Source organism: Pantherophis guttatus, chromosome 1 (genome assembly GCF_059756535.1).
Source record: "Pantherophis guttatus breed Tessera chromosome 1, ASM5975653v1, whole genome shotgun sequence".
Lineage (NCBI taxonomy): Eukaryota > Metazoa > Chordata > Lepidosauria > Squamata > Colubridae > Pantherophis > Pantherophis guttatus.
Window position 1 is genome coordinate 56084159 of NC_142063.1, and position 23549 is coordinate 56107707.

A 23549-nucleotide genomic window follows, 5' to 3' on the forward strand; every position below is an offset into this window, starting at 1 on the left:
TATTACAAACTGTCTATTATACCCAGTCTGAAACCATCCTTCTCTTTTAAACATTCCCCCTCTCTATTACATCTCTTCAAATAATCAAAATTCATTAAATTGATTTATAATTAATTAAACATTACCCAAACTAACCATTGTCATCCAGTCCTAGTCAAGAAGTGATTAAAATCTCCCTAAATAATGGGGGGATTTTTAGCTTTCTCAAATAATTGCTTCATTGAGTATCTCATTATTTTAACCATGGTCAAATGGATTATTTTTATATTTTCTTCTTTCTACAGTCTTTAAAATTCTCATAAAAAGTTCTAGCATCTGCCTATCGGGATTTAGTGAAAGTTATGAAGTAACAGTATGACGTAGGCATACTGAGGTACATCTATACAGTATGTGCTATTGCATTTTGGATTAGATCAGTTGCAGATTCTGTGTGATCTTCAAGAGCATCTCCATGTATAATGCATTTCAGGAATCAATCTGGGAAGATTAAGTGAGGGTTTCTTTGTCTAGAAACCATACAATTACATACAAGACAATGTTATACAAAAGCCTTGGCCAACTGCTCCTCAAGTAGGAATCATGAGTCCTAGAGATGCCTGACAGGCTCTAATTGGGTAAATGAAACCTTATCCAGTGTTAATGTTGGAAAATCACTTGATCCACATCCTACGGGGCAGAAAACCTAGGGGTAGGTTGAGTCTAAGCCTGTTCTTCACCATCCAGACCTCCTCAGTCGCCAGAAACTGGAAAAGCACCAAGGCAGCATCACTCGGTCTACCAAAAACAGATAAGCACAACAAATTTTATCACAGTTCGGATGATAGTGGTCCCCGTGCTAACAGATTATATTATCAGCAATTTCAAATAGGTGTTGATGGAAAATAGAGGATAAAGCTACAAAGCCGCCCACAAAGCAGAAATTAAGGGCTAGTTGTCTGATCACACGCACACCATCAATACCTAATTAAACCTACCCTGCAGAAAGGAGAACTATTATAACACCATGCTCCCTATTCTTAATGCCCTGAAGGTACCACAGTCAATAGTACTGAACATTGAGGAGAACAAAAAAAATACCTTCTTCCTCTCCCAGCCTGTCACAGGTCCACAAAACATATCTAGCTGTCTCAATTATGTATCTCAGTCTGACAATAGAGGCCCTTGGAAGTTATTATTCAACCATTATTGTGTATTTGAGGCATCCATAGAAGCAAAGGAGAATGGGTCTACTGCTTTTCATTCACTACTGTTCACCACTATTGTTCTCTGTGGTTTGACCTTTTTTGGTTAAGTTACGGTTTCTCATGATCAGGTTATTTAGTTTCTACATTTGGTTGGATTTACTGGGATGTAGGTTTCTTTGTCTTCCAGTAATTCTTTGGCTTTTGAGGGAATATTTTGTAACGTAGTTTGTAAATAAAGAATATTTAATGAAATGGTTAATAAAATCATACACAGTCTTGAAAATGTTAATTACACCTAGCTTATTTCATTTATGTAATGTAACTTATATGTGTCTCTCTTAACGTTTTTTAATTTTATTCTTAGGTGTGATAATATAAGAAGTTGGAACTCTTTCTCTGATATCACTTTAGATAACTCAAAGGATGAGAAAAATCATTACTCATTTCTTCAGTCTTGTTCAAAACCAAAGAGTGCCTCAGCTATTGGGATTTCCTCTTTTACCATTCCTCAGCCCTTCAAAATGACCCTTCGAGAAACTCATGAAAAATCTCAGTTTCTAAAATCACAGGCATTGCCTGAAAAAGCGTCAACTGCATACAAAAGGCAATTGCAAGAGGCTGCAGAATGCCAAAAACAATTTAGAGCACAACCTGTGCCTGCTCATATCTATCTGCCACTCTACCAGGAAATAATGGAAAAGAATGAAATCCGTAGACAAGTGGAAACTCAAAAAAGAAAGGAGCTGCTACTTTCAATGCAAAAACCATTCAGCTTTCAGATAAAAGAAGAGGAGAGAAAAGAGGCCACCAGACAGCAGTTTCTGAACATTTTAACTCCAGCTAAGAAAATAGTACCAAAGTTCAGAAAGATAATCCCCAAGTCCACATATGAGCCAATGCTTGGGGATAAACTCGAAGGTAAAGATTAAATCATTCTCTTTTGACTTTCCTAACATAGTAATGGTTGTTAATATTTCCCTTGATTTGTGAAAGGGAAATGTCACAAAAATCTGATTTTGAACTTTTGTCTCTCTTATTCAATCACAATACAAAGACTTGTCCAATGGAAAAGCAAGTAAATTAATCAAATATAGTTATTCAGCAACACAATATATGCAATGCAAATTGGTTATATATTTCACACGGGAACTTTCTATTATACAACTTTAATATTTTGAATTTTGGGTTTTTAGTTTACCCGGAGAAAATTTTTATAATTGCAAAGAATCAACACTGATTTGATGACACTTTATCACTTTAAGTTAAAGATTTGTGTTCTGTTGTCATTTAAAGGCCTCATTATACCTTCTGCATTAACTCTCTCTATCAGAAGCCTCTCTAAAATTCCTAGCCAGCTGCTTATACTGCTTGGTATAAGTAGTTTCCAAAAGGCAAAACAAATATCGTATTGAGAAAGGTTGTTGTAGTTTGGCATTTTCCATTGTATATTTTTATGTAAATTGTCATAGGATGAATGTTCATTATTTTTTTCTTTTAATCCCTAGAAGCTGAACTCTTAAGAAAAATCCGTATTCAGTTGAGAGCCAAGGAATTATTGGAAAAGTCCTGGGCCCCCATTGAGCTTGACAATAAACAAAGGGATAAAAAATCCCAAATTGCCTCCAAAAATAGGGAGCAAAAGTTGAGTTTTCTGCAAGGCAACTTTAGTTTTAAGCCAAGAATTAATGCTTCAGTGCCTGATTTTGAAGAACTTTACTGGGCATTTCAGAGAAAAGTACTAACCAAACAAGAAATTAAAGAAGCAACTCGTAATAAACCATTCAGACTGAGAACAGCAAATCTCAGTTGCAGACATAAAATGTGTGACAAGATGGTGGTAAAGGATTTGCTTTAACTTCTTCGTATTTCTACATGTGCAAATATATCCGCAACATAAACAATTATTTTCTATCACTCAAAACAGTGAGAAAGTTTTAGGTTAAGCATATATCTATTGGGGAATATAGTAACAACAGCCATAACAATATCAGTTTATATTTGAGGTCCAATGCTAATGTAATTTCAAATATAAAAGGATCCCTCTAATCATTTTGGACTAGTGGACACATTTGGACACTGTGTTGTACAAGTTTTTCCAATATGTCTTCTGTAGGACTTCCTGATTCACAAAATGGCTGCCATGGTGGGCATAGTACCGATTTAATTGAATGTTCTTTTGTGTAGATAGGCAGATTTCTAATGTGGATTGGTTAGTCTGGTGGATTCTAACGGATAAATATGCCAGCATGTTGATGTTCCTATGTGCCACACTGGAACTCTTAACATAAAAATATTTGTATGATTGGGAGAATTGAATTGAAAATAAGAGGCTATACTTCCACTATAGGCAGAACAGTCTGTACTTAGGAAGAGAATCCTGTCTTGCTAGCTGACATAGGTTGTCAAAAGTTTTGATAGTTGAACAATGTTTATTATATAGCTTTGAGCCAGAGTAGCTTGAGCCCTGAAGGTGTGCCTGAGAAACATGATGGCCTAAATGCTATGGCTATTTGTCTTCTATCATATATCTTGTTCTTAGCTTTTTGTGGCAAAGCACTGCCAATGAAACAGCCATAGTGTTTCATTAGCATAATCTGCAAGGCAAACTTCTCTCTACCTGTCGACTGCAGAATCTTATGGCTTCAGAAATGCCTTGCTGGAGTGTTTAATATTGTACCTGAATTCATTTTGTATTAAGGCCATTGTTTTTATAAATATTGTTATTGATACAGGTAGTCCTCAACTTATGATCACAATTGATCCTAAAATGTATGTTGTAAAATGAGAAATTTGTTAAGTGAGTTTTGCCCCATTTTATGACTTTTCTCCCCACATTTGTTAAGTGACACATTTAAGTAACTTCAAACCATTGTAAGTCAAGGACTACTTGTATTTTGTATTTGTATTTGACTTTCATTTTTGGCTTATGGGACACAGTTTCTGAATTGTTAAAAGGATTTAAAATAAATTATTAAGCTAAAAGCAAGCACGTAATTATCAAGGCTGCCAAGTTATATCTGTAGGACAAGACAATGACTAGCCAGCATATTTTGCATAAAACTTTTTCTGTTTGAAACTTGAGTAAAAAAGCCGTTGATGAATATTTTCTGTGTGGTAATGATGGTATATTTTGGAATTTTGCAGGATGTATTAATACATATATTAACAGCACATATTTACAAGGCTTTTGCAAATTAGTAAAATGCTACATACTCATATGGTGGACACACATATGAAAGAATATCTGCACTTAAAATTGTGCTTGTCACAGATTTAAAAAAAAAAAAAAACTAGCCAAAAATATTTTTGCTTTCAGGATTCTCAGCAACCTTCTATGGCTCCAATACAAAGAAGTCGGTCTTTTAATTGTCTTTCATCTCTCTCTGCCAATACACTTCCAATATATATTACAGATGCAGTGAGAAAGAGGGCAGGTGCTATTAAGTAAGTATTAACATTTTTATAAATACTGTTGAAAAATACATGAATTTATAGTAATATTTTAGAAATATTTTCTCATAAAATGGCATAACTTTCTTAGCTGCATCATAGCTTGACCTGGAATTGGAGAAAACAAGATAAAGTGATTTGAATGCTGCCCAAGTCGAAATGCTATGGCTTACACTGACTTCTTTGCCTTTGTTTCCTTTGTTCCCATCCAAATCAACATCTGATGGAGATTATCTTTGAAAGTATATTCTGTACTACATGAAAAAAAACTAAGAATGGTATCAAGCAGATTACAGGGAGCCTTAAAAGTTTTTTTTAAAAGGTTTATAAGAAATTGACAGATTTTACTTCATTTTGTATACTTGTGATTTAATTTTGAAATAAATAAAGGTAGTACTTGGCTTATCACCACAATTGGGATCATATTTCTGCTTGTAAATTATTAGACTTGTAAATTGAGGCACCCATTTGACTGGACCCTATTTTACAATATTTTTTGCAGATGTCATTAAGCAAATTGTCATAATTGTCACCATAGCAGTGGTCATGTGCAAACCTGTTCAGAATGGACAGTTTTTTTGCTGGAGAGGGGGGGGGAGTGAATTATGGTCACATGACCACAGGATCTACCAGTCATAAAGGCAAGACAATTGCCAAGTACCCAAAATGCACTCATGTGACAGTAGGGTACATGTATGTGGGATACAGCATTTATGATGGCCAGATTCTAAACCTGTTGTAATTTTGAACATTTAAGTGACTGGTCATAAGTCAAGGGCTATTTACCGTATATGTTCCAATGGCCACATCTATATTTATAGACTCCTCCAAGAAAATAAGAAATACAAGGAGAATGAAGGAGCTCGCTGGGCAGAGCTACAAAGAAAAAAATGCCAAGCAATACATAAATCAGTGATTTGTCGAGCAAAAGCTATGGACCCACATAAAAGTTTGGAAGAGACACACAAAGAAAAACTGAAGCAAAACTGGTGAGTATTATAAATTTACCAAGTAATACTGAGAGCAAAATACTTAAATATAGATTACTTAGTACTGTTTATGTGTTTATATGTCTGTACTCATGTGTTTATTTAGATGGATTGGCTTTCAATTGTGCCCAAAATGTAGCAGTCATAGAAGAATTATTATACTTTATTTACTTGTATTTACAGACTGCTTTTGCACAATTCCCAATTCCAAAATTGCATGCAAACAAATAAAATATACTAGAATTACACTGTATTAGAACAAGATTAATTTACAAGATTAGACTAAAATGATAGGTTAACTCCTTGACAAATAGAGACCAATTTTATTTTTGAAGGCAAAGTATCCTCTATTCTAGGAATTATGCAGAACAAAGCTTTTTTTTCATATATGAATAATAATTCAGATTATTTCAGGCAGTAAATTTAATTCTTGTTTCAGGCAAAACGGCCAGAAAAGAACAAGAGAATATAAGAAAGAACTAGAAGAGATGAAGATGCGTGTGAAGAACAGACCTTACCTATTTGAACAAGTCACAACAGTAAATGTTTTGCAATTGAGGAATTTTTAAAAATTATCTCAAACCTATTATTTAAAATGTATTTTCTAAATGTGCACTTGTCTTATTTTAGAATTTACCTAAGAATGTTAATTTATTTTTAATTACTATTAATTTTTTTGTGGAAAAGTGTTTCTAAGATCTTTCTTTTTATTCCAAAGCATAGTGCCTGTCAAGGAGCACAGAAGCTTTTTAAAGACACCTTGCAGCAATTTGGATTGAATGAAGAGTTTGTGAAAAAGAAAGGGAGAGAAGCCGCTGACACAGTAGAAAAGCAACAGCAGTTTGAATTGAAAAGGTATGAAAGGAAAGAATGTCTGTACTAAAAAAATACGTAGTGAGGTTGATGCCACCAAAAGGCTAATGATTGTAGTGAAACCATGTTCAGTAGATGTCAACATGCACTAGCATTATATTTCTGCCTGTGGTTTACGAAACCAGATATTCCATACATCTTTCAAGGTATATTCAATCTTCTTATCTCTTCAACAGGTCTGCAAAATTGGTAGGCTACACTGGCATAATTATTTACCTTTCTATTATTGCAAGTAGATATGGAAATAGGGAGAACAAGAGAACCTAGATGGCAACTGTCTCCCTATCCTGCCAGTAACAAAACAGTAAACTTCATAAACTAGCAATTCCTCCAGAACTGCCCCTTAAGCACTTGATATAATTTTCTTCTCTATCATAAACCTCTCTGACTTTAGGTAAAATGAGTGACTAACTCACAGACTGTTGAAAGAAGATGGGGAAACTATATGCTACCCTGATTTCTTAGAAAGGATTCATATGTGCTAATTTTGCCACTATGATGATCACTTTAGTACTTTTACTGACAATAATGTAATGAATTCTTTTAATCAACAGAAATCACAAATCCCAGAACGGTACTGAGGCTGACATCGTAAAACAGCTATCCCAAGAGGGACTAAAAAGATTGGAATTAAAGTAGAAACAACTAATAAGTCTCCATTTGCTTTCAGCATATTTTCTTTAATCGAGGATTTCTGCAGAACTGAAGCTAAATTGTATATTTTAATTATATATATATATATATATATATATATATATATATATATATATATATATGAATTATATTAGAATACATGACTTTGAAGTATTCTAGTTAGCAATATGACTTGAGGCAGTTTTAAATTTGACTAATGCTAGATTTTTGAGATCTTGCTTAAATGAAGATTGCCAAGAGGATGAAAGGAGTTGTATATATACCAGTCATCCCAATCAGTTTGAACCAGAGAACACATTTGAAAGTTAAAGACACATTTAAAATTGCTACCATTGATAAGTAAGGCTAGTCACAAAATGCTCATTTCCCACAAGCCAATTGATGCCTAACAACCGAAATAACAATGAATCCCAACAATAATCTCTAACATGCACAGACAACTGGGAAAAGTGAGCCTTCCAGAAAACATTATTACCTTGTTTCTTCTAGATCTTTCCTTGTTTATAATTTAAATACCTTTTTCAAAAACTTGGCAGACCTTTTAGATAAGTTTCAAAAAATGAGCAAAATTTTATAGAATCGCAGTGAGTTTACCTGCTTTCAACCAAAAGACCTAGATGCCTTCTAAAATTTGCATAATTTAATGTGAAGACAAAAATTGTTTAATGTAGATTCAAAGGCTTTAGTATCAAGACAGAAAACTTAAATGTAGTCTTTTTCAAATTACAGCCTTACGCATGTGGGCTTTAGCCAAGAACACTTCACTAAATAATTGTACTGCATCCCACTTTTTCCCATCTCAAGTATGTTCTTGAGGTACACCAAGTCTTTATTAATTGGATAAGAATTTAGGGACCACTGAGTGCTTCTCTTAAATGCTGTTTCTTTTTGAGTCAGTGTATCATTTCATATTTTAATGTTCCATTAGTGTCTGGCCTAGTCCAAGAGCAATGTAACATAATCCAGACAAAATTCCATTCATTTGCTTACACCATATATATATTCTTGTTAGATTTACTACCTTATTACCCTTACTACCCTACCCTAACGGCTATACTGTGGAAAATATTAGGGATTTATCTATACTAAATCATTTCCTCTTCCCAGGATTCAGCTCTGAACTGGGCTGTCTCTTACCTCACCTCTCCCCACTTGGAATGTGTGCCCTTCTTCCTGGAAACCTGCATTAATGTAGTCTGTCACAGTTAATGTTTTATATTGCATATAACTGCATTGTGTTTTTAAAGCTGTTACTCATTTTGAACCTCTTTGTAATGCAAAGTGTATTCGAAAAGCCACCAAATAAATACACATGCAACCATATTGAGAATGGAAATATATAGTTTATTTACAACAGAATGCCACTGAATAATTTCTACCTTTGATTTTTTTTTAAAACAAAAAAAAATCTATTAAACCTAATAATTAGATATTAAAATATCACAGCAAGAACCAAGTGTGACCGAAGCAATACTCTGAATAGTATGAGATCTTCAGTTTGGACCAAAAGCAATGTTAGTAAACATATCCACACAAAGCATGGGAAGGCAAAAATTCCCGATGAAAGTACCACCAACTGCCCTTATAAATAAGAAGCAAAACCAGAACTGCCACACCAAAGTGCAGAATTTATTACTACTTAAAAGATATTTCTCCAAGAACAAGCCATTATAATGTTGAGCTTATGGTCACTTCAAAAAAGAAAAAAAAATCTGGCTTTAAACTAGGTACAAGAACATTATCTCCTGGCTTTTGGACACCAGGTTAAATATTAAATTCATAATTAATAGCTGCTGTTCCATCCTCTCTTAGAAAACAAAGTTTTTTTTCACTGACTGAAGCAAAACCATAGTCCAGGCCTCTGCTCCACCATGTCATAAGTACACTGGAGACACTGCACAAATTCCAGGAATTTAAATGTCAACTTGAAAAGCCTGTTCTTTAGCTTCATATAGTATCATATATTCAGTGTCACAGATTTGCTGTTCTTCTGTAACTGTAAAATAAATGCATTCATTTTACTTCTTAATACCTGTAGCACAGATTTCAGTTCAAATAATACTGAATCATTTTATCTCATAGTTTTAAAATTAAACTATTTTACCAGTATAGAAAATGTGAAACAATAGGATGGTAGTCAATCTCTGCAACCTTTCTTGTTATCCAAGACCATGATTTTTCAAAGTAGTCAATATTGACCCCCGAGAGTTGATGGGACTACCTACTGTTGCTGTTATTATTTGTAGTATTTTTAGTTATTCATAGTACTATTAAAGAAGTACTTATTATTTTCATATAATGAATGTTTGGGATTGATGAACAATCTGAAATTTCATGAAGAAGTTGATGATCTGAAGAATTTGGGACCCCTGCCCAAAATGTAAGTTGAGAAGGAGCCAGATGCTCAAATGCTACTTTCTTCCCAACAGGTTGCACTTCTTCCTGCAGCAGACTTTACTATGCATTTACCTTCTAAATAAACACTGAAAACCAGTTTTTGGCCAAATTCTCTATCCAAATTTAGAAACTGAACAAAAAATTTGTTCATCTAATATAATGTATTATGTTGTATTAATTTCCTGAACAATCTGAGTAAAAAAAACCCAGAATGTCTATATATATGTTTTCTTTTGCTTTCATTTAAGTAAGTTTATAATGCTGACTCAAAACCACTTTGGGTGGTGCATATTCCAAACTTAAAGCCATCCCAACATAACCCACCTGAAATTAGAGATCCATCCAAGCTGAAAGAAATAGTTGCTAATGCATCCTGGAAATACTAGTTATTATATAGATCAGATTACCAAATTAATTTTCATTTCATTTCTTTAACTTACCATGAAGATCCTTCTTCTACAGTGAGGACAGAGCATTCTGAAGTGGGTATCTCTTCCCACTCTTTCAGAAAGGGGGCTAGTAGATTTCCAATCTCAGTTCTTGGGGGAAAAATAAAAGATCCCTTCCTCAGTTTAGAATACCAAGCCAGAAAGGGACTCCACAAAAAGTAATACAGGAAAGTTTCATAAGACTCCATATAGAATGCAAATATTGATGACTACCTCTTTTCTTGCTGAACCGAACACCATGTCTTTACGATAAGGACATGAGTCTGATGTGGATTTCCCTACAGTAAAACCAGCACATTTTAAAGTGGAATGATGTATATCAAAGATGTCACTGGAGATATGATCATGTCCCAGGAAGCAGTCTTTGCTCAGAATTATTTCTTTTAGTATCTTCCTGTTGAGGAGTGCTTTACTGAGGTGTAAGAGTTACACATAGTCCTCGATTTATGACCACAATTCAGCCCAAAATTTCTGTTACTATGTGAGACATTTTGCCCCACTTTATAATCTTTCTTGCAACAGTTGTTAAGTGAATGTTAAATTAGTAACATGGTTGTTAAGTGAAACTGGCTTCCCCATTGACTTTGCTTGTCAGGTTGCAAAAGGGATCACATGACCCCAGGACACTGCAACCATCAAAAATATGAGTCAGCTGCCAAGGGTCTGAATTTTGTTCATGTGACCATGGTGATGGTGCAACAGTCATAAGTGTGGGAAACGTTCACATCACTTTTCAGTGCCATTGTAACTTTGAACTCACTAAATGAATTGTTGTAAGTTGAGGACTACCTATATGGAAGACAAAAATATTGCAGCCCTATAGATGTCTTCCAGGTAGGCTTTACTATCAAGGGCAACCAAGGTAGTTGCAGTTCTAATGAAATGAGTGTCAATGCATCTTATTTATTCATATATATATATGTATATATACCGGTATATATATATGTTATACATACATATATATTATGTATGTATGCCAAGTGAAGAGTGTTATTGTCTCTGTTTATTAAGAAGCCCAGTTCCTTGAATCTGCAACATGGTATGGTTGTCCCTCTTTCCCTATTTAATCAATGGTGACTGGCTTTGCAGATCACCTAGACAGCATTTTGCAGGGCAAAATGTCCTACACAGGGCATTTTTTTCTTAAGATACTATATCATAGATTTAAAAGATAGTACTTAATGTGGCGATTCATTTGTTTGAGATCCAGGTTGATGTGCCATCATTTTTAATTGGAACAATGAACAATATGGTACAAGAATGGAAGAATGTCTCAACTTGTAGGACTTGGAACTAGTTTCTGGACTTCAGTGCCAGCTAATGTTTGATTGTTGAAAAATTGGGTGAAATAATTTCATGGGGGCTGATAACTTTGATTATCAGACAGGACTGTATTTTTAAACTTAATCTCAATTAGCACATTATCTAGGGAGTTTCTGAATAGCTTGCCATATTTGAATGAGCCATATATAACAGATTTAGAGACAAAAAGTAGCCATTTTAGCAAGCAAGTCTCTGGTTAAGAATTGACCACTGTCTAAATTCACATCAGCCATGAAGGTAACTGCCTTGGCTAATTTATTCAGATCCTGTTTGAGCTACCTATGCTCTAGAAGTATGAACTTAAATGCTGTTTTATCCAACCGATGATAAATGACAAAATAATAAATGAGGGTGGCTAAGCTGTTGCCTCGTGTTTTCTGTGTTACAGAACCTCCACTTTCCTGTCCTCTTACTGTTTGAAGGGGTCCTTACCTTTAGCATATATGCTCTGCTATGGAGGACTGCTGCATGAGGGAAAGTACAGAGTTTGGTGGCCAAAGAGAAATTTATTTTTCCTGCATTCTCTTCACACTTCCCATGCACACAGTTGAATACTTCAGGGAAGGGAAGCTGGGGAAGGCCACTAGCCACAGTGTATGATAGTAAAAGGGGTATATGAGTAACCAATGGTAAAAACCTCAACCAAGACTATGACTGCATGTGTGTGCGTGTGCACACACACACACACACGCTCACACACACAGTCCAAGGCGGAAATATAATTCAAGAAAATGTCTCAAGTTTGGTCCTCCCTAGTTATCTTATAAATAAATGGGGGGAGGGAGCATGAGCATTCAGACTTGTAAGATTCTGTTACTATAGCCGTATAATAAAAGTAATATTAGTATTCATAACTGGTTTTCGAATCTGGTCTAGCTTGAAAAGGCTCCTGAAACACAGAACTTGGCCGCCAGTAGATACCAATGGGAATAGACTGCTTTGGACTTTTAGGTTTAGGGTCCTGAAGAATTTACTGACTAGTAGATTTTTGGAATAGACTGCAAGACTCAGGGAACAGCCACTGTCTTCTTCCTTATATCCAGAGACAGATCTGCTTCCTCTTTCTCATTAGGTCTGAAAGGAAGCATTCAGGTCAGAAGTGGCATTATGGAGGACTTCCCAATTAATGACTTGCCTTTTCTGCCTACAAAAGTAGTCTGGTACTAGTCCCTGAAGTAGTCAGGATACAGCTCCACCAAAGAAGGAGTGGAAATGCTCTTCCTTTAGCCAAATGGGGTGGGGTGAGGGAAGTCTCCAAAATTGAGCTTCTTGCCATTTGTTCTTCCTAGATGTGAGATCTCAGGTATAAGTCTGCTCCACAGGAGCCATGGATTTCCCAGGATCCTCTGAGGATTAAAAATTCATTGGGTCTTTGAAAAGGGATACTGCTTGGCAAAGTTACTTCTAATGATGTGTTCCCTTTGTGAAGAACTTTCAACATTCCAGTGCCTATTCTTCAACTTCCCAAAGGACGTCCCAGCTATTAAAAGTGGGTTGTCCATGGCCACCGATTCAGGGGCAAGGATATTGCCCTTCTCAGAGAATCACGATGAAAAGGCAGACATATGTCACTTGGATGTATACTTGGAAGTTAAGTCCCAGTCAGAAAAATCCTAGGAGATTTATTTATATATTTATTTGATTTCTAGAGCCGCCCATATCTGCAGATGACTCTGGGAGATTCACAATTCATAATCATTGCTATTGCTTAGGTCAGCACTCCTGAAACAAACTGGTAAGGAAAAAAATACTAAACAAAGGAAAATGTAAAAATAACAGAAATCACTGGCTGAGGTCATCTTTGCCATAAGGACAACAGATGAAAAATGTAGGCATGCATGCTTTCTGAAGCAAGAAAAGCTGGAACTGGAAAAGGGAATTCTCCTATCCCACAGGAACTGAAATTAGATTTTTTTTCTAACTTCACCCTCTGAGCAAAGTGGGAAGGATATGTGCACTTTAGAATGGTCTGGTTCCCCAGTAGAAAAACATGCAAATTTCTTACCTTCAATCACAGGAGCAAATATTTTCTGAAATTAAAGGGACTAGCACTACATTTTTCAAAACAGAAACCTTCAGACCTAAGAATTTATTGTAGTAAGGATGATACGCCGTAAGAGTGCCTTGATGTTGACATGGGCATCAGATGATGAGATGGCAAAACCACATCAGATACATCATGAAGAGAATTTACTGCTGCTTCAGCTAGAACCTCTACAAATCAAGCAGAAAAATAAATGATACTTTAAAAATTCTCAATCTACTGGTACAGCATGTACCATGTAAATACAGTAAAGCAAAGTTAGAAAAAATGTATGAGAGTTCCAGTTAAAAAAAAAAGGAATACTAACATAACAATTTATTATACAGGCAACGTTTTGCAAGATTTCAATGCTCTCTTATGCAACATCATATACAACACATAACAGCCGTCATATGCCTGACCTGTTTTTTTCTTCTTTTGGAGCAGTGGTAAGGTATTCTGAATTTGGGGGAAACACTGGCTTTTCTTCTGTCATGGACAGACTCTCAGGTAGATTTGTAATTCTTTGACATCACCACCCACCACAGGGAGGTTGGACTTACTGGACTAGTCATCTCCAGGCAACTAATGGAGTCAAATGGATTTCAGAGAGCACTACGCTCTGAAGGGTCTGCTGAATGGTTTCACCAAAGCCCTCATGATCTTCTGGGAATTGGAATCTTACCATACCTCAGCAGTCTTTCTTCCCCTGTGGATCCCAGAACTCTCTTGCTTTATGGAGGAGCTTAATGAGATGAAGCAGGGAAGAGATACTTCTGGCAGACAACAAAGAACCAAACCCAACCAAACATGGATTAGATCCACTGTTTGAGCCAACCTTATGGTGGTAAGAGTAGCAAAATATAAAATGCTTCTTGACCCTTATTACATCTGCAGATAGGTCTCTAGCAGCCTTGTTTTGAGTGACTCTGGCTCTTCTAAGAGGGTTTAGCTATGAGGTTCAATACAAGGTTGCTGTGAGGAATCTGCCAGGAATCTGTCAGTTAAAACTGCTCTCTGTTGGGACTCCAGCTGGAAGCAGGACCAGTGGAGGTTACGGGGGCTGAGTCTTGCATGGTTATCTGGGAAAAGTTTGATCCTGTTAAGCCCTGAGGATATGATCAAGGTTCTCACAGCTGTCAGTTCAGCTACTTCTGGGTTAGATTTATGCCCTTCCTGATTAATTAAGGCCACATGGCAGAGGACGTGTGGTTGGGTTTGGACAATAGTTAATTCTTCCTTCGCACTAGCTCTTGAGATGGTGTTGCCCCTCTCAAGTGGCCATTGCTTAACCCAACTAGTCTGGAAAATTTTCTTCCAGTGTCCAATCTTCCCTTGTTAGGGAAGACTATAGAGAAGGTGATCATACTGAAGCTTCAAAATATTCAAGAAGAAACAGATTTTCTGGATCCCTTTTAGTAGGAATAAAGGTCTGGGTATGATACTGAGAAGGCATTGATCATACCCCTGGTTGTTTCTCTCTATCCTGTCTGATCCAGCAGGATGGGAATACTCCAAGTTTTGTTGGCTGTAGAATCTCAGCTGGCAAGGCTCAAAACACTTGATTTTTTTTTTTTTTTTGCTGCAACGCCTGCCATCTGCAACATTTTCCTTCTGGAGATCAGGCTTATCCCAACTCTGCTGGTCTTTAATAAGTCCCTAAAGACCTGGTTCTCTGCTCAGGCCCTGGGCCCTGTCTGCTGATATGAAATGACTACTGTTCTTCTCAGCTGCTCTGTATTTTAACATTTTATATGTGGCTGTTTTTATTTTTAATCACTGTTCGCCACCTAGAGTCATTGTTGGATAATAAACAAACATCCCTCCTACCACTTGTCTTGTATCTCAACATTTTTGCCTGAAATCATGTAAGATCTCTTGCAGGAACACCAAAGTCTCCCAGGATTTCAGAATATGAAATAATGACTGAATTTAAGGATTCCACTGAAGCTCACACTTCAGTCCTATGAATTGTAAGATACTACATAATATGAAATGATCATCCCAAATAAGAAAGCATCCAGGCTTAAGATGAGACATCTGCTTTCAAGGTACATATTACATTTGTAAGAAAATCATCGGAACCCTGACACATGGTTCTTTTCTTATCAGATTCTCAAAAGGACATGGAATAAAATTGGCAACTCAAAATTATTTCACTATCACTATACAATTATCAAGGAAGTTTTAAAATCCACCCCTTCTTACCTTATGGTTCACCTTTCTGTGCTGTATTTGCCTGTATTCCATGTTAACTCCATTAAATTACGTTATACATTAAAAACACAAGAGCTATTTTTATCTTTCATTTCATTTCATACAGGGCTTCCTTTAGATTAGACAGAAACATTTTCTCACCTTCTTTTACACCAATGATTGATTCCGGATCTGGCAAATGCAAAGATTCAACAAGGCTAGATGGAGAATTCATTGACACCAGGCTCTTACTGTCTAATTCAGATTCTTCCAACAAACTGCTGCCCATCAGTGATTCTGGGTTTAAAAACAGAAAGCCATCACATGATTAATTTACTGTGGTCTGCAACATTATTTTAGAATCCAGAAAAGAGGATTATATTATTACTCACAAATCTGAATACAGAACATTTGCGTTGCACTCATCCTTACAAGATTTTCTTTGTGAAGCATAGAGGATGAGGGGGTGGTAGCAACAGGTAAATGTTGATGTATGTGTAATTCAAACATAAGGATTTTCATAAGGAGACTATAACTAAGTAAGATTAGTGTTCTTCAAAGATGACTTTTTGTGAAACAAAAACTTCACTTTCACAAATTAAATTTTAAAGCCATAAAATTTCAATACTTTATTCGGATACATTTTACTTTTATTAAAAATGTATCCATTTTTGCAATCCGTAACTACTCTGATGTCATTTGTTTGAATGCTGTTTAAGCCATTGAAGAGACATGCCATGGAAGGATAAACAGCCTACTCAAACACAAGAGCATCTATGTTTCAGCAGAAAAATAACTTTTATCAACACACTCAGTACATGACTAATGATATGTTCAGTGAAATCTTGTGCCAAAACGATCCATTCTTCTGCAAACATGACTGATTAAAGTAATCATGCAGAAGGAAACAGGACTGGACATACATTCTAAACCAATGATACTGCATCAGGAGTACAATGTCGAGAGGGCATATTTAGTCTTCATTTAACCAGCTTTTGAATTACCAACAGCCTCAGAAGGGTGCTTTAGGGCCTTTATGGTCAGCTGATTGTGATGTTTCACTTGTGACCAGTTGCCAAGCACCCTGCAATCATATGATTGCCATTTGCAATCTTCTCTGCCAGCTTCGCCAGAAAAGTCAGTGGAGAAGCAAAGAGACAAGGATTTTGGCAAGGATCCATACTTCTCTATGCCTGTACACAGATTTTAGCACATGTTAAAAGCTCCCTACCTCTCCGTAACTGTGCAGAGTTTCAGTGTGCTAAAATCCTTGTCTCCCTGCCTCTCTGTGCTTTATCTGCTTCTCTCTGCCTCCAGCTCCACAGGCATAATGAAGCAAGGACACAAGAATTTAGCTCCATGCATTTGCTTAATGACCCAACTCTAGACATTTAGGGTCATGTTTGTCAAGTAAAGCAATCATGATATGTTGATTTGCTCAATGACTATGATTCCAGTCCCAATTATGGTGATTAAGCGAGAACTACCAGTATGAGTAGTTCTGGACTATTGCAACGCTCTCTACATGGGGCTCCCCTTGAGGAGCACCCGGAGGCTCCAACTGGCGCAGAGTGCGGCCGCGCGGGTGGTAATGGGAGCGACATGGCGTTCCCATGTAACACCTCTCCTGCGCGAGCTGCACTGGCTCCCGGTGGTCTTCCGGGTGCGCTTCAAGGTTTTGGTTACCACCTTTAAAGCGCTCCATGGCTTAGGACCCGGGTACTTGCGGGACCGCCTACTACCACCAATAGCCTCCCACCGGCCGGTACGCTCCCATAAAGAGGGGCTCCTCCGGGTGCCGTCAGCCAAACAATGCCGACTGGCGGCCCCCAGGGGGAGAGCCTTCTCTGTGGGGGCACCTACTATCTGGAACGAGCTCCCCCCAGAGATACGGAGGATCCTGGATCTGCGCACCTTCCGCCGCGCCTTAAAGACCTTACTATTTCACCAGGCCGGCCTGGCCTAATTTTCCCCCTCTTTTATAAAAGATTTTTAAAATTTTAAACATCTTTTAGTATTTATATATTCAATTTTAAATTGGTTTTAAAAGTTTGGGGTTTTAAATTTGTCGGGGCCAAAATTATTTAATTTGATTTTATTCTATTTTTTAAATTTTGTATTGTATGTGTTTTTATTGTTTGGCTGTGCACCGCCCTGAGTCCTTCGGGAGTAGGGCGGTATAGAAATCTAATAAATGAAATGAAATGAAATGAAATGAGAAATGAGGCCCAGCAACCAAGAACCAACTTTTTTTTGATAGAAGGTACACAAGTGGAAAAAGGACACATATTCAAACGTAACATTTCCTAAGAAGAAACAACATCTATAATATCTTTTCCAAGAAGATACCGTATTTTTCGGAGTATAAGATGCACCTTTTTACCCCCAAAAAGGGGGTGAAAATCTGGGTGTGTCTTATACGCCGAATATAGCCCCGCTCACCCGCCGGCCCCCACCTTCAGACATTTTTGGGCAGTTCCAGGCGGCGGGGATCTGGGTCGGGGCACAGCCTGAGGAACAAACCTCTTTGGGACGGTCTGGGGGGGGGAGGAATCTGCCCGGCAGCTTCGGGGAACAAGGCAGGCCCCACGGTTTGCAGCAGGTCACCCCTCTGGCCGCCCAGCAGGCAGCTTAGAGCAGACAATGGTCGCAATGACTTCACTCCCCAGCAATGTGGGGAGCCGCTGCTGCTGCTGCCTAAGCCCTCTCCACGCTCAGGAGCCGAGCGAGCTGAACGGGAGCTCCTAAAGTGAAACCTCCTAAAGAGCTTTGTTCCTCAGGCTGTGCTCTTTCCCTCCCACCAGAGCATGCGAGGGGTCTCTTTGGGAGAAAGCGAGTAGTCCCTGCAGATCGCAGGAACACCCTGATAAGTTTTCTGGAAAAGAACTTATAGTAATCAACACCCTCTTTCACAGCCGTGTCTCTGAGCCACCTCTCGCTTGCAGGAGGAGGAGGAGGGCGGCGTAAAGCAGTGCCACCTTAAATGCTGGTAGGCAGAGGTAGAATTCTTGTTTTCTTGTTTTCCTCCCCCAAAATTAAGGTGCGTCTTATACTCTGGTGCATCTTATACTCCGAAAAATACGGTAAGTAAATAATGTAATAATATCCAGATTTAGATTAACTAAAAATTGTGATCAGTGCATTATTCTGCTTAGTAATATATGTATTACTATGTATTATTCTGCTTAGTAATATAAGAGAAAAGACCTGGGGAGGTACTGCAGTGTGGGCCTGGGCTTGTACCAGGCTCCCCCACCTCAAGGCAGCCTGGGTTCCACTTAATGACCACAAAGGATCATTAAAAGAGGCGATCATGTGGACACCTAGTTTACCAACCGCCATGAGTTACAACCATAATTCTGAGCTCAACTGTGGTCATAAGTCAAGGGCTACCTGCAACTGTAACTGATAGATATAACCTCTCTGTTTACTTTGTTCAGGTGGCAATATTAATCAACTAGAAATATTTCTAAAGCATTTGGACTAGGATTAAGTACTAAAGGGGCAATTACGCTACGATTTCCTGCCCAACTCAGCCCTAATTTATTTATTGTAGGAAATGACCAGGCTGAATCAAAAGGCGAGATCAAACGTATCATCAGTCTGGAGTCCCTACGCCCCTGGAAGAGACCTAAGTCCAGCCCCCCACCAATTTGCTTTAACTGTTAGTAGACCAGATTCTTGTGTATAGGTTGCATGGAATAAACTTGCACTGTTTTTGAACCCTATCCTGCCACTTTAATTAATTAATGATACTATTTATAGAGCCACTTGACTCTGGATGGCATAAAAATTTAAAACTACTGTAAGAATATAAATCCATAATGCCCTGGTTAAAGCTGTAAGCAGCAAAACATAAAGCCACAAAGCTCACCTAAATTCCTAGTCAAATGCTCAAGGGGGTTAACTGTCACCAATCCATTAATCCTGGTATTTCTATGGATCCAATCTCCTACCAATATTTGGGGAACTCGTGTTAGGTTTTTCTATTTTAGTCCTTACCTGTTTGCTCATGCTGCCTATTGCTAATTGTTTCAACCCTCGAATGATGTTTCTTCATGTGTACATTTCTACTACCACTCTGAGAAAACGTCTTCCCACAAATTTGACATTGGTGTGGCTTTAGTCCTGAAACAAGGCAGAAAAACATGTAAAACACAAAGTTAAATATTTATTATGGGTCTAACAGATTGATATCAGTAAAATTCAGTCAATATAAAGTATTAGCTCTACAAAGGCTGCCAAGTCATTTTTTGCAAGAAAATGTTCATAATTTGGAATTGTGAATCTGTATGATCTGTAAACTTTAATCTACCAAATGTGGGTCTGGACTAGATGAGACTTTACATGCTGGAAGACTGAGTGAGATACAATATGAATAAGCTAGCGAAATTAAAAAGAAAAAGGAGAGACCCTGGAATAGGATCTAAAAATTATACAACTACCTCCAATAAATACTCTCTGGTCTGTGAATTTCATCTGAAGAAATAAAATGTCCTTACCTGAATGGACAACTAGATGTTTCCGAAGGCTGGAATATTCAGCAAAGGAACGACCACAGCCCTGGGCCTCACATAAAAAAGGCTTTTCCCCTGTGTTATATCAAATTATAATTAGGTTATTTGCTTCATTTTTTAAAAGACCATGTAAATGGAAAACAGTAATTTATTTGTATGGATTTTGATAGTACAGTTTTTATATCATCTGTGGTATGTTCTGTTACCCATATCTTTACAATATACACAACGTTCAATTTTTAATTCTTGGTATATTCTTAAATGGAATCCCATAATCACTCACATAATCAATTCAGAATGCCTGAAGAAAAAGAATACTTGACATGCACAGAAAGATATGTTATGACAACATTACCCTTATTTTCAAAATAGTGCAATATAATGCTTATCTTTTAATAAAGAATTCCTAGGCTGTTTTTAAAATAAGTCTAATTTTCACAGAAATTCCTTTCCTGGTTAATTCACTCTCCCCTCACATACTACAGTTTATCACTGCAAACATTCTGATCTTTTCTGATCTGCATTATTTCTCACACAAATAACCAGTAATGGGTTCTCTCTCTTGCATTGGGATATTTTGTTTTATACCATAGGTTGCTTACAACCAGAAATAAATTTTTGAATCTTGCCAGTGAATCTTCCATATCTGTCCACAAAATACTTCTGTTTTCCTTCTATGTTTAAATCCACCTTCTCCAGCAATGTTTTTCCTCTACTATAGTCTATTTCATCTAAAGATATTCATCACAAAGCCCACTGTTGCCAGGATCATCTTGCAATTTGATTATTAGCCTTTTTCTGTGAACCTGCCTAAACTTTTTGTGGGACTGAAAAAAAGAGCCATGTTTACTGGTGAGAATATATATCCAAACTTTTACAGCATCTCATGAAAGGGGGTCATAAATATATTCATGAAGGAAAAGTATTTTTCCAGAAAAGATTGAAAGAACATACCAGTGTGAATTCGCAGATGATTCTTCAGATTCCCAGCTGTTGTAAATTGCTTTCCACAGCCTAGTTCAGAGCAAATAAATGGTTTCTCACCATTATGTGTTCTCATGTGCACCTTCAATCTTTGTAAAACATAAAAGCTTTTCCCACAATCTTTTGCTGGACATGTGTAGGAGCGATCATTCCTGGAAAACAGTATTACTCTCACTAATTAATATAAAAAAAACAACCAATATTAAAAAGAAATTTTTGTTTAAAATATGATGTCACATTTTTATCAAAAAGTTAATGGAAAGTAAAGAAGAAATTGTAACAGAAGGAAAGATATTTTATTATATTAAAACTAATACTTTTTGAGGGAATGTCTCAAAAGATTAAAAAACAAGTAATGTATTCACAACATATGAAATAAGTTACAACTGTAAAGCACACATGCAACACAGATTAATACATACAGGACAAACACAAATGTATGTACCTCAAAAGAAAGGAAGGGTAATATTTTTAAAAATGAAACAAACAAATAAATAAGATGATCAATGAAGTGAGTAAAACACATAATTTCTTAATGAAAGATCATCACAAGCTATATATGTAGATTAGGCTTTCAACTAGATAAAAATAATGAACACATAAGATACCAAAACTGGGCAAATCATAAAACAAATATAAAGGGAATATAAAAAAACCCCAATCAACTAGAAAAATAATGGCAGTTTAAAAAACACCAGATATGTAATAAAAAGCAGCAAGCTGAAATAATAAAAACAAAGAGCTAGGAGGAATGCATTCACTGAAAGTGCAACCTAGAGAAACACTACATGTTAAGTTATAGAAAACGGAAAGAAATCCAGATGCCCTCAGAAATTCCTAATCACTGAAGATGTTAAAGGAGTTCTTCCTATTGACAATATTATTTCAATTGCTTTTCTAGTTCTTTGAGGAAGGGAATCAGAATTCCTTGAAATGTATTCAGTTTTGCTATCATAAAGGGCATATTCTTTTACCAGTTGCCTGTCTTTCCACTTATTTGGCTGATATGTTTCCTTTTGGGCATACATATAATAAAAGCAATACTAATCTAATTCAGGCCAATGAATTACAATTCAAAGCAGCTGCCAGTTCTTTCAAACCTAAGTGAATATTTAAAAAATGATCTGGATGAGCTTACAAAATAGAGATGAGCTCTCTTACTTTGACCAACTCACCCCAAATGAAGTGTTCTAAAGGAGAAATCAGTTATATGATGGATTAATATATATAAAACATGTGGAACCCTGGTAAAACTTCAGGTTTAGCCAGACTGTATACCTGTGGGTTTTTAGATGATATTTGAAGTGAGTTGGCCATACAAATGTTCGATCACAGCCTTCAACAGTGCACTGCAATTTTTTTTCTACCCGGGGTAGGTGAGGAATGGGGCTGGATTCCTTCGGCTGTGATTCTCCTGAACAAACATGAACATTTTCCCCTGGAAAGAAAAATCCTACAATTAGACAACAGCGTCTACAAATAAAAAATATTTAGTGATGCAAGCTAGTAAAATTAGATATATATTTTTAACACCAAGTCTGTTCATTACTGCTTTTCTAGTTAATAACATTCCAATTTTTTTAAGGAAATGTAACATTTGCTATAAAAGTTATTTTCAGAAGCAGTGTTACAAAGAAATATTAATACAAAAAAACATGAGTAATTATTCTACAGCATAGGTGTCAAACTCAAGGCATCACGTTGCCATCACATGACGTTTCACAACCTTTTTCTCCCTCGTGGAGCTGGGATGGGCGTGGCTTGTGCATGATGCATCCGGCCCCCGGGCTGCCAGTTTGACACCCATGTTCTACGGAAAGTATCTTGAACTGCTTTAATTTATATCTTTGCAAAGGGAGTAATAAAAATATCAACTTACCATTATTGCTTGCTTTGGCATTCTTAGCGAGCTGTGCTCGGGTGGCAGCAATCAAACTATCATGAGCCAGTTCTTGTACACGTAAAAACCATGGGGTACTGCTGTCTGTACTATTATTCGCAAAGAAATTGTTCCCAGAATCAACTGCTCCATCCTGGACAAATACCAGGTGTTCTGAAGAAGACCCTAGGCCTAGAGAAGAAGTTATCTTAAGTAATAACCAAGATAAGCCAAACTACTTGTTAGCATTTAGACATATACTGCTCCACAGTGCTTTATGTGAAAAATTTCACCATACTTTTCAAAGCAGTGAATCTCAAATATTATATCTTGTTTCTTAATAGTAGAAAGTGATCTATCTACATGGTAATTACCTGTCCGGGTTAAATTGAGGAGAATAAAGGAAGTGTTATCACCAGGCTGAAGATCTTGCAATAAGGTAGAAGTATCAGGACTTGGAAGAAGGTCAGGTGGTTTCTGTACTGTTTGTGCCCTTGTCTCCTCACCATCAGGGCCAACATTTACTTGGAGACTTCGCAGAACAGCCGAAGAAGAAGCATGCTTGGAAGAGTGAATATGGTTTGGGGAATCATCTGAAAGTTTAAAAAGCATCTAACTTAGAGCCATCAGT

General features: G+C 36.9%; 2 protein-coding genes across 22 annotated transcripts in view; one reads left to right on the forward strand and one right to left on the reverse strand.

Annotated features, from left to right (window-relative positions):
* Window positions 1–9643, forward strand: part of FAM161B (FAM161 centrosomal protein B) — a 12020-nt gene extending 2377 nt beyond the window's left edge. Inside the window, exons 3-9 of one of the 2 annotated variants that reach the window (XM_034418074.3) lie at window positions 1549–2102; window positions 2690–3021; window positions 4501–4628; window positions 5456–5623; window positions 6063–6162; window positions 6342–6478; window positions 9580–9643. In XM_034418074.3, the coding sequence (XP_034273965.2) occupies window positions 1549–2102; window positions 2690–3021; window positions 4501–4628; window positions 5456–5623; window positions 6063–6162; window positions 6342–6478; window positions 9580–9637 (1477 nt within the window). In that variant the 3' untranslated portion in view covers window positions 9638–9643. Of the gene's footprint in view, window positions 1–1548; window positions 2103–2689; window positions 3022–4500; window positions 4629–5455; window positions 5624–6062; window positions 6163–6341; window positions 6479–7050; window positions 8474–9579 lie in introns of those variants that run through there. The other variant, XM_034418073.3, reaches the window with a different exon arrangement.
* Window positions 8474–23549, reverse strand: part of ZNF410 (zinc finger protein 410) — a 20237-nt gene continuing 5161 nt past the window's right edge. For 8 of the 20 annotated variants that reach the window (XM_087874507.1, XM_087874526.1, XM_087874515.1 and 5 more), the window contains exons 4-12: window positions 23293–23511; window positions 22919–23110; window positions 22318–22477; window positions 21010–21191; window positions 20041–20130; window positions 19541–19666; window positions 15701–15835; window positions 13401–13533; window positions 8474–9146 (exon numbers count right to left, since the gene is read on the reverse strand). In XM_087874507.1, the coding sequence (XP_087730633.1) occupies window positions 13409–13533; window positions 15701–15835; window positions 19541–19666; window positions 20041–20130; window positions 21010–21191; window positions 22318–22477; window positions 22919–23110; window positions 23293–23511 (1229 nt within the window). In that variant the 3' untranslated portion in view covers window positions 8474–9146; window positions 13401–13408. Of the gene's footprint in view, window positions 9147–9987; window positions 10087–13324; window positions 13534–15700; window positions 15836–19540; window positions 19667–20040; window positions 20131–21009; window positions 21192–22317; window positions 22478–22918; window positions 23111–23292; window positions 23512–23549 lie in introns of all 20 variants that reach the window. The other 12 variants (XR_015729058.1, XR_015729057.1, XR_015729064.1 and 9 more) reach the window with 2 other exon arrangements.